At 35.0% G+C, this 10,989-nt stretch overlaps 3 protein-coding genes and 1 long non-coding RNA gene across 6 annotated transcripts in view; 2 read left to right on the forward strand and 2 right to left on the reverse strand.

The window, feature by feature from the left end:
• LOC111787491 overlaps window positions 1-578 on the reverse strand; it is a 2,122-nt gene extending 1,544 nt beyond the window's left edge. Inside the window, exon 1 of the long non-coding RNA XR_002813991.1 lies at window positions 391-578. This is a non-coding gene — a long non-coding RNA (uncharacterized LOC111787491). The remainder of the gene's footprint in view (window positions 1-390) is intronic.
• Window positions 579-1,367: 789 nt separating this feature from the next.
• LOC111787988 lies at window positions 1,368-6,118 on the reverse strand. Of its 3 annotated transcripts, none has more exons than XM_023668111.1 (5): window positions 6,035-6,118; window positions 5,328-5,411; window positions 4,432-4,705; window positions 4,059-4,223; window positions 1,368-1,776 (listed from the first exon to the last, which is right to left on the reverse strand). In XM_023668111.1, exons 3-5 carry the CDS (start codon window positions 4,691-4,693, stop codon window positions 1,733-1,735), a joined length of 471 nt encoding a protein of 156 aa, XP_023523879.1. In that variant the 5' UTR covers window positions 4,694-4,705; window positions 5,328-5,411; window positions 6,035-6,118; the 3' UTR covers window positions 1,368-1,732. The 3 variants fall into 3 exon arrangements, with proteins under 3 accessions (XP_023523879.1, XP_023523877.1, XP_023523880.1); XM_023668109.1 differs by having other exon boundaries at window positions 6,030-6,111; XM_023668112.1 differs by having other exon boundaries at window positions 5,324-5,411; window positions 6,030-6,111.
• On the forward strand, window positions 6,107-7,492 carry LOC111787986. Its single transcript, XM_023668107.1, has one exon. It carries the CDS (start codon window positions 6,130-6,132, stop codon window positions 7,357-7,359), a length of 1,230 nt encoding a protein of 409 aa, XP_023523875.1. The 5' UTR covers window positions 6,107-6,129; the 3' UTR covers window positions 7,360-7,492.
• A 3,042-nt stretch (window positions 7,493-10,534) lies between these two features.
• LOC111787987 (choline-phosphate cytidylyltransferase 1-like) overlaps window positions 10,535-10,989 on the forward strand; it is a 4,093-nt gene continuing 3,638 nt past the window's right edge. The window contains exon 1 of the mRNA XM_023668108.1: window positions 10,535-10,819. Coding sequence (XP_023523876.1) covers window positions 10,656-10,819 — 164 coding nt within the window. The 5' untranslated portion in view covers window positions 10,535-10,655. The remainder of the gene's footprint in view (window positions 10,820-10,989) is intronic.

Here is a 10,989-nt window from a genome sequence, read left to right on the forward strand (position 1 = left end):
AAAAAAAAAAAAAAAAAAAAAAAAAAAAAAAAAAAAGGGTCAGAAATCCCAACCGGTATGCCAACAATGACAAGTAACTTAAGATTCAGGATCATGGAGGAACAAACACAAATAGGAAAGTACATCCAAGGATAATAGCAAAAAACCCTAATCCCCTTTCCAAAGTTAATAACCCTAAGAACATTAGTTTCCGACTCGCAAAGAGTGAGAATAATGAACACAGCTAGGAAAATGCATCCAGCTATCAAACCTGACAGAACTTCGGTCACACATTCCGACTCCAATCGAGGCAAAAACAACTAAATCCTCAAAGCATACAGAAAAAATTGAGAAAAATGCAAGAATAGGAAACAGTGATAACGAAAGATGAAGAAAATTAGGAAGATGAACCTTGGCTCTCATTGTCGATGGAGAACAAACTCGAACTTTGCCTCAGAAAAACAGTGGCAGGCCGATCTTTATCCTCTGTTCGTCGATGAATTGTGTGAACTGAAACGATAAACTTGTAGGTACCTTTCTCATTTATAGTGGCTATCAGAACCCTAAACCTCACTAGTGGAGGTCGACCGAGTCAGAAGGTTATTTTAGTCTTTTTGAAAACAAATTCTTTTTTTTTTTTTATTTTTAAATTTATTGGATTAAGAATATATTTACTTCGAAAACTAAAACTATATGATATAAATTAGATTTAAAATGTTGTTTTTCCACGCAAATGAGTAAGAAATTCAATATTAAGTATCAGAGGTTAAGAATTTTATATTTAAATTGTAAGAAAATTAAATTAAATACTCAATTGAAAATTTATCAAATTAACTATTTAATTAATTTTAGATTAAAAAAATTAACGAAAAAAACAATTGTTGTCAATTATCTACTCCAAATTCATACGAAGTACACTATACTTTGATCTCAAAACAACAGGGGTCAAATTCATATGAAGTACACTATACTTTGATCTCAAAACAACAGGGGTCAAGGTCGGCAAGTGAGACGATGGGGGATAAGCTTCATCGTCAAGAGGAAAACAATCCAAATCACTAGCTAAGACCCCAAAATGACTACTCAGTGATAAAGGAGGTAAGGGTGCAGAGACAGGAGGTTTGCCTAGAAGCAGCCACCCTTGAAAGAATGCGTAATAGCTCACTGATCGAGCGCTCTTGCACCAAAGACGAACGGAGCTAAGCGATTTGCCGAAATTGTGGTATTTCTAATAAAGGTTTTTTTTTTTAATCAACTAAAATAGGAAATGAGAAATCTTTTTCAACCGATAGCTTGAATACATTTAAACTAATCTCACATGACAACTGTGTAGTATAACTCTACGACATTAGATTGTCAAGAAAACTCGTAGGACATTAAATTTTAAGTAGGTAACCATTGTAGCTAAAAACTATTCTATTTAAATCGCTTTATTATAACTCGATCATTTGAAAATTCTTATTTTAATAAGAAACTCTCCTAAAAACAAAACAGAACACAGCAACTTACAGGTTAAAATAATCTGCAAGAACCACCTGATTTCAGAAACAGAACTCTTACTCACAAATAGTTTTTCTATCACAGTATTTCCAAGCATAGTAGTCAAAATGGAGGGGTGGGGGCAGTAAAAGGATGCACACAGTCGTCAAAACCTTCGGACGCATGCTGCAGCTACGTACCATCATCGAAATATCTGCGAGATCTGAGTCCCAATTTGTATCAATTAAATAAATAGTTGAAATTCCCGACGTGATCAACCATTATGAGGTTGCGAGGAACTTTGAGAGGAACGAATATCTGTAGAGAACAGGCATATTTTAGTGACAATGATACAAGGAAATAAATAATAAATATATTGCAATGTATAACGCATAGACAATCAGCCAAATGAGCCACAAAATGAATGCCTACTCCCCCACTGGTTGTGGATGACTGTCAATCAGAAAACAAGCAATTCGTCTATAAAGTGAGGATCCAAATTATGAGACACCAATCTGAAGGAGCACTTTTCATTCTAGGGTAATAATCCGTGCGAGCGAAATTTTAGTAAGTAATTTCACTGCCAATGAAGCTAGAAGTTATATCACCATAACGTAATGAGATGAGAAGGAAGGGAAGGTGTAATAGTCCAAGCCCACCACTTGCAGATATTGTCCTCTTTGAGCTTTTCCTTTTAGGCTTTCCCTCAAGGTTTTTAAAACGTGTCTGCTAAAGAGAGATTTCCACACTCTTATAAAGGGTGTTTCCTTCTCTTCCCCAACCGATATGGGATCTCACACTCCACCCCCCTTCAGGGCCCAGTGTCCTTGCTGACACTCGTTCCCTTCTCCAATCGATGTGGGACCTCCCAATTCACCCCCTCTCTAATCGAGGCCTAGCGTCCTTGCTGGCACGCCGCATCGTGTCCACCCCTTCAAGAAAAGAAAAGAGAGAAGAGAGAATACATACATATATATATATATAGTTAGATCATGGTAGTCATCTACCTAGCATTTAACATCTTAAGAGTTTCCTTGGCAACCAAATGTAGTACGGTCAGATGGTTGTGCCATGAGATTAGTCAGGATACACGCAAGGTGACCTGGACACACAAACACACAAGGCACTGATTCTAGTAGAGTAATATCTCTTAAATAGTCCACTCGGACCTTAAGTATCTAGTGACATTATGAGAGTTCATACATAAACTTCCATTTGGAGTCACTCCAAAATTTTACTTCATTCTTCATACACAGAATTTTAAAAATGTAAATACCATATTTCCTCGACTAAGTTCCAAAATCAATCTTTTTCCCCATTGTCAAACCCTACTGCCCTCCACCAGTCAACTTCCATCTGTTTTGGTGGTATTCTCTCTCTCTCTCTCTCTCTCTCTCTCTCTCTTCGTCCGTCTCCAGAGCTTCAGAGAGAGGGACAAGAGAAAGGTTGTCAGACTGTGAGAGATAATAGCACAGGCAGGGGACAGACAAGTACATTCAAGAAAGGATAAGGTAGAAAGCACTACAAGTATTTTTTACTTCAGCTATAATGGTAATTACCCGGGGGTGAATATATGTGAAATTTCAATATCCTACGTACTTGTTTCTTGTTCCCAGAAGAAAACCTACATACATAGATATTCGAATGTCTGGAAACTAAAAGAAATTCAATTACAAAAACTTACTATAATAAGTGAATTTTATTACAGCATCTCATGGAAAGTATGTGTCATCAACATTTGAAAAAAGAAGCACAATGAAGAAAGAAATCAAGTTGTCAAGATCAAGACTGTTCTGTAAAGAAGCAAAATGATTTGTCCCATGGATGCCTCACCAAATGCAATTCAGAAAGCAAAACAAAATCATGATTTATGACCTCAGAGGCATGGCTTTAAAAAATCATGGCACTATGTTTGAACGAGAGAATAGATTCTTAGCCTAGAATTTTCAAAAACTAAAACGTTGGTCTCATTCAACGAAGAAACATGCCAGAATTGGTGGGCAGAGGCACATTAGGTACAAATCCAAATGCNAAAAAAAAAAAAAAAAAAAAAAAAAAAAAAAAAAAAAAAATCATATGATATTCGAATGAGGCCCTGAGAAAGAACAGCTGAGGTTTTGCAATCGATACCTCAATTCCACCTCTTAATTCAAAAGTAAAAGATCCTTATTGGTAGGTTTAAAATCGTCATTAAATCCTCTTTGTGCAACATGTTAAGGGGAAAGTTCTAAATCTTCCATAAGAAGTCACAACAGAGGTTTTCAAATGAATATATTGATTCCACACAGTTCAATGATGTAGTGAAAAGTTGCGTATAAAATCTGACAATTAGGAGCTAACAAAAATAGCCCACATAACTGCAAAAAGAATTATATAGGGAATGCCAGGAACAAGGATCTTTATTGAAGTTTTGAGTTGCCCTTGGTTCTTCCTGCATTATTTTATGGGAATAACACCTTTCCTTTTCCAATAGATGGAGAGAATAAGGACCTTCATTGAACAAACCTCAACAGCCAATGATGTTATTCAATAAGTTTCCATTAAATTAAAAGCCATAAAAGATAACAAAATTGAGGCCCGTGAAGGGAGAAGTCAATCACCTGGTAAATTACTCATCGAGATCGCCCGATCTATGTTATCTACTCTTCGTTGTACGGATCTTAAGATGGAATTTAGAGACAACACTCTCTTTCTTACACTAGAAATCCTCAAGGCATGCTGCATGATGAATGGAAAAGGAGCATCTTCAAGTAATTGATCCAGTTCTGTTAAAAGTTAAAATAATATCTTTTTATACCATTGAAAAAACCATGAAACTCAGAAGCTTCATTTTTGCATCTATGGCAAGAAAAAAGGTAAATTATGAGAGAATATCATTTACCTATACACTTCCCCTAAACTATATTACTGGACAAAGGAAGAAATTCTATTTTATATGATAAAACTAATAAAACAAAGTAAATGTAATCCTACCTGAAGTAAGTCGGTCAAGGGAAAATGAAAGCTGGCTTTGGCTTTTAAGAGTATCATCAGCTTTGGAGTCAAAATCCCTCATGATGTTCATAAGCATGGAAGAGAGCCCATTTGCTAGAGCATTAGAGTCTCCCAAATTCATATTTGCAATCTCATTTTCTTCCTCGATATCACCATTTGGACTAATAGAAGGCTCCAATTCAGCAGAGACTTTGCTGTCCTTGTTGGCAGAATCATCGTGCACTTTCTCCAGACTGTGCATCCCTTGCAATTTCTGAAAGAGATCACCAAGTTCATTATTCACAGTGAAAATCGCCCATCTGTAAGTTCGTTAGCTACCAGTATAGTGCGTCAATAATGTGAGACAACAAAGATAAAATGAAAATAGCTTCCACGATTTCAGCATCTAATAAGTGTCTAGAAACACCATAAAGTTAAGATCGCAGCTACTACAATTGAAACGGAACTAATATGCAGTTTCAATCGCGAAATCTTGAAGACCAGAACAGAAACTAGTCAATGCCGAGCAACAAACAATTACTCTGCTCTAATTTTGCCTCAAGAAAAGTGATCAATGAAGCAAGAAACTGAAAATATTAAGAGATGTCTGGAAGAAGAAAAATCGACACCAAATGCTACGATAATATTGGAACAATAAACAACAATGCACGACGAACGAAATGCTCGATTTCTGGAATTCTTGAACCGAGATCACTAGATTTTTTCAAAAACAAATTTGAGGCCATAACTCCATGATATGAAAAATTCCGCGAGATTAACCNAAAAAAAAAAAAAAAAAAAAAAAAAAAAAAAAAGGAGTAATACGAGCATAGATTGAGAACCAAATTCCAGAGAGAAATCACATCAGAAGTAAGAAAAAGGAAACTGCCACCTACCGTAGTTAACAGTCTCGCCAAACTTCACGAACTGTTCGTCGTCGCCGGTTGAATCGTCGGAGACGGAGATCAGCTTAAAGATTCCTGGCCGGAAAGATTAATTAAATATTAAAATTATTTTATTTTATTTTAATCTGAATAAATGCATGATTTCGAGGTAGCTGGGCCGGGCTTTCCATGCGGACAGTGTCCAGAGCGTACACATGGGCCAGGCCCATTATATTTTTCCTCTGACCAAAATACCCTTGTATTTAATTAATAAAATTACATTTTATTTTATTTTATTATTTAAGGCTCTTACAATTTCTATTAATTTATTATTGTATTTACAAGTGGGAAAAAAATAAATAAAATTCACGAAAAAGTAAAAAACACAGAGATATTACACGCGAATAACACGTGACTCTTTATTGTTTTTTATTGTTAAAATTAAAATAATTAACCTACGCCAAATTTAAAAATTTTGATTGGACAGAGATTGCAGCATCTTGTCCAATATAGACAAAACAATTATTAAATAAAAAAAAAACAAAATCTCATTTTATAAATATTTAAATCAGATTTTTTTTTAATTATATATTTAATATTTTAATTATGTTGGATAGCTTAAATTGTTTTATATATTTTAAATTTTAAATCTAATTATTTTAAATTTTGAGGACAAAGGTTAAAAAAAATAATTAAAAAAGAAAAAGAAAAAACCTAACACTGTGCGTATAAGTCGAGCAAACACGCTCCTCCTTCATTCTTCAGTTCACTCCAATCGCGCTGAATCTCAAGCTCTGCATGATCGCCGGTGTCCATGGCTTCTGCGTGCGTCAACAACGTTGGAATACAGCCGGAGAATTTCCTCGACGGCTCACGTACCGCCTACACTTCTTACGGTTGGTTGAGCCCTCGCGCATCCTTCAGCCGCGAGTATCCAGACGACTCGTCTGCTAACCTCTCAGGCTTTAAGCTCAGTCCATCTGCCATTGCTGATACTCCTCAGACGAGTAAGCCGGTGATTTCAGGTACAGATCTAGAAGGTTCATCCAGTGATTTTGAGTTTAGGCTTGAAGATCCGGTTACTCTGATTCCTGCTGATGAGCTTTTCTTCGACGGAAAGCTTATGCCGCTGCAGATTTCATCGGTGAAATCGTCGGTTAAGAAACTCTCCTCGACGGAGATCGGTTTGCGGTCGCCTGATACAATGACGCCGCGTAGAGTAACGGAAATCGATGGTGCGGATCCGTACTCGTTCTCTCCTCGCGCTCCTAGATGCTCGAGTCGGTGGAGAGAGCTTCTAGGTCTAAAGAAGGCTACTCAGATGACTAACACATCCGCGAAGAATGAAAATCCGAAGACGGAGTTGTCTTCATCGAGCAATAGAATGAAATCTCTGAAACAATTTCTTCACAGGAATTCGAAACTCGTGTCCTCCGAGTCCACAGATGCCCTAAATCATCCGTTACTGAAGGATTTGGATTACGAATCAGTTTTCTTATCCTCTGCTCGCCTCTCTCTTTCTTCTTCATCATCTGGCCATTCGCACGAGGATCTCCCTAGACTCTCACTCGATTTCGATAAGCCATCAAAATTCAATCAAGATCACAAGAATCGGATAAATCTGGTGAAAACGAGAGTATCGCAATCAGAAGCGAAGAGAATAGGGCGGAGCCCGGTCCGTCGGACTCCAGGGGAATCAGGTAGAGTGAAGAGCAGAGAAGTATCCATGGATAGTCCTAGAATGAACTCCTCAGGGAAAATAGTGTTTCAGAGTCTAGAAAGGAGTTCGAGTAGTCCGAGTAGCTTCAATGGCGGACCGAGATTGAAGCACAACGGCATCGAGAGGTCATACTCCGCGAATGTGAGAGTTCCGCCGGTGTTAAACGTCCCGGTGAGCTCGCTGAGAGGTTCATCGAAATCATCGGGGTCGATGTTCGGGTTCAGCCAGCTGTTTTCCTCGCCGCAGAAGAGGACCGAAGTGACTTGCGGCGGCGGTAAAGGCCAGACGAGGCAGCACTGCAGAAACCGGATCACTCGAACCTGACGGGAAATCGCCAGCGCAGATGAAGAATTTCCTATTTTGGAAGCAAAAATTTCCCAAGAATCCAAATTGGTAGGATAAAAAACGTCACCGTTTTGAAGTCCATGTAAATATGTAATTTTGTGTATTTCCCCCCCCCCTTGNCCCCCCCCCCCCCTCAATTAACTTTAAATTGAATAGAAATGGCGTTTGAAAGACACGCTCTGAGTAAGAGCGTGAGAGAGGAAAGAACCTAAAAGAGTGGGAGCATGTTGAGATGCTGTCTCTTTCCATGAAGTCCAAAGTGGTGTCGTTTTGCCGATTTTAAACATGAAATGAATAATACTCTAGTAGGAAGGCGGTCAAGGGCAGGGGGCAGGGGCAGAGGCAGAGGCAGAGGCGGGCAGCTCTTACTTTTCATAATATAATATTGTTTTTTTTTTCTCTCTTTTTAGGGTTTTGGCATCTTTTTTTAATTTTTTTAATTTTTTAATTTTTTTTTTTTTTTTTTTATGGAGTTTTGGAAATGATGCAAAAGTGTATTCAAATAGGGGCTACCCAGTGCCTGTCTGCTCTCAGTTGAATAGTCTTTTATGCCTCAGTCTGATCCAATGCAATTTTTGGTAGGGTATATATGATAGATTTTATACCATTTTTTCAAAACTTTGGCAATTTTGGCTCATATCTTCAATTTAAATTTTTATCACTCTAAATAATTGACTTTAAATTTTACCAATTTCATTTCTATGTAATATCAAACTTTGACCGTACGTGAACGCTTGATCCACAAACACTAAAACATTCTAGTCGATTATATATCAACCCAAGAATTAGGTTTGATACGAGATTATCTTAAGATCAAAACTATTGTGATAAAGAACAAGTTATTGGCTCGAGAATCAAACGCTCGTAAAATAGTATCATCCATCGTATTTTAATGTTATGGGCGTGTAACTAAAAGTTGTGAATTGCAAAATTTAAGAAGCTCTTTGTTAAATTCAGCTCACTATTTAAACCGTAAATTTGGTCTCTATAATTTAAAAAACAAAAAAAAAAATTAAGTTATTTCTATAATAAAAGAAAATCTAAATTATTAGATATAAAAATTTATGTGAGTTATTAAAATTAGTGGTAAGAATTTAGTAAATTGAATCATCCATTCTAAATTCTAAAACCAGAGCCTACTTTTAACTTTAGAATCTATAATTTAATACAATATTTTTATTTTAAATTACTCGTATTTAAATATTCTTTTTTTAAATTCTCGAGCCAAGCGTTGTAATAAATTTTTGAAAGTAGATTACACAAGAGTCTGACGTAGATAGACTAACCGTACGGACACAAAATCTGATTAAATCATCGTTTCTTTATTTGTATATATATATTTTTATATTTTTTTAGTAAAATTAATGGCTAACTCAAATTCGAGTGAATAATAATAATAATAATACGTTAGAAGAAAAATGATTAAACAACATTAAAAAATAATACTTCAACATAAATAATAATAAATAAAAAAAATCAATCCGTTGTAATTTTAATTTAAAAGAAGAAGAAGGTACGTGGCGGCCATGGATAAGAGGACGTACGAAGTAGTCTCTACTTGCGTAGGACTAGAAAATTTCCCAATTCATTCTATTGCCCCTCAAATTCACGACCGTCCGTCGTATTTTATTATTTATTTTAAAAATAATAATTTTTCGTAATTAATAATAATTATAAGAATATTATTATTATTTACACTGTGGAACTCCCTGGAACCATCTGACCCTGATGTGTCACTTCATCGAACCATTTATTTATTTATTTTTATTTTTGTTTTGTTTTTTTATTTGTCAGTTTATTTAATGAAGTAAACAGATAATTGGTGATGGGGACCTTATATAAATAAATAAATATATATATATATATATATATATATATATATATAATTCTTTTATTTGTTTTTTAAATGAATTTATAATATATAGTTTTTTATTTTCTAATTTAAATTTTATTTCAAAATGTAAAATATTTTAATAAATCTAATAATATTTCTTACTCCGCGAACATAAATAAATAAACGTCTTTATAATATTATTCTAATTTTTATGTATTCTTCTAAAAATGGTAACATTATCTTTAATTAATAAAAAAACATATTATAATAAGACGAAAAGTCAACGTGTTTGAATGTTATTTTTTTAAAATTTTGTTTATTCAAATGTCTTAATCACCGTCATGTTGTTTTAGGTTACAATATATTGATTAATCGTCGTACATTCATGTAGGTGAGATTTTTATACACGTATAACTTAATTAATTAGTTAATTATGATTATTATTTAGTTAATTATTATTTATAAAGTAATACATTTATCATTATTATTTTAGTTTAGTGTAAAATTTATTAATATTTATATAATTATCCCGAGAGAAATCCTTATTTCAATTTTTAAACAGTTAATTAGATAATTTTATTGAACGATGTTACATTCTCCATCCCGTCTCATCTCTACCGTTGATTAAATTTTCATCCCTTCAAAAAATTTCGAGATTGAGTTTTTGTTAAGGGGTTTAAAAAGCCCGATAACCCACAAAATTTATCGATGCAGTCCAACTCATACGAGCTGGGTTGTGTCGGATTTAAATAAATAAAAAATTTATAGATTGAGTTGGATCATTAATTTTCTTAAAACTAAATTAGATGAACTAAGTCGACCAGAATTTACTGCTAATTTTAAAATATACATTTTTGTTTACGTAAATTTATTTTATAAAGACAAAATTTACGAGTTGGGTTAAGTTTATTATCTGATAAGAGTTGTTTGAGTTGAGTCTAAAAAGTTTATAATCCGAATATCTTGGTTGAGGTAAAAAACGTCTCACTCGACCCAACCCGATTCGTGTAAAAACTTCGTAGAGGGATATATTCTCAAATTCAACTTCGTAAAATAGACAAAATAATATTTCACATCAAATTCATTTTTTAAAAAGCAAATTGACGTAGAAATGAAGAATACATTCTCACGCTCGTCTTGACTTAGCTCATAAGAAATTTTTTCGGGCTCTCTCCCTACCATCCACACTTTAAGGGTGGATCCCTTTCTCGAGAATAATGGACATCTCTAATTTCAAACTTCGAGTCANAAAAAAATATATATATATATATATATATTTAAAAATGGAGAATCTAAAAATTACAGAAGAAAATAAAAGGAACAAATAAATAGGGAGCGGAAACATCGCGTTGTCGGAGGAGAAGAAATCCACGACAAGAGGGCTCGCCGAAGCAGAAGAACGGAAGCGAAAGAGGAGAGAAGAGGTCGGAAGATAATTCGAATGGCAGAGGTGAAGTCCGCCGATTCCACCACCACTCTCAACGCTTCTCCTAACTATTCCAATCCTGATTACCCGACGGACCGCCCAGTTCGAGTTTACGCCGATGGGATCTACGATCTCTTCCATTTCGGTCACGCTCGCTCTCTTGAGCAAGCCAAGAAATCGTCCGTTTCTTTTCCTTTTCCTTAATTTCTCTTCGTTTTCTTTGTTATTCTTCATGTGCTGCATCTGTGACTGTAGTTTCCATGATTTTTATGGTTTCTGATACTTTTCGATTTAAGTAATTTAGTTCCTGTGTTTCGCCGGGTCGTAGGAATTGTTGAGTTTTTTTTTT

Source organism: Cucurbita pepo, chromosome LG02, assembly GCF_002806865.2.
Source record: "Cucurbita pepo subsp. pepo cultivar mu-cu-16 chromosome LG02, ASM280686v2, whole genome shotgun sequence".
In the NCBI taxonomy this organism is placed as follows: domain Eukaryota; kingdom Viridiplantae; phylum Streptophyta; class Magnoliopsida; order Cucurbitales; family Cucurbitaceae; genus Cucurbita; species Cucurbita pepo.

Excerpts from the sequence above, each read along its gene's own strand:
- LOC111787988 (XM_023668111.1), bottom strand. The coding sequence starts at position 4,693 with ATGCACAGTCTGGAGAAAGTGCACGATGATTCTGCCAACAAGGACAGC. Across the intron at positions 4,224-4,431 it reads CCTTGACCGACTTACTTCAG|AACTGGATCAATTACTTGAA; the intron begins GTAGGATTACAT and ends AACTTTTAACAG. Across the intron at positions 1,777-4,058 it reads CTCGATGAGTAATTTACCAG|ATATTCGTTCCTCTCAAAGT; the intron begins GTGATTGACTTC and ends TGTTCTCTACAG.
- LOC111787986 (XM_023668107.1), top strand. The coding sequence starts at position 6,130 with ATGGCTTCTGCGTGCGTCAACAACGTTGGAATACAGCCGGAGAATTTC.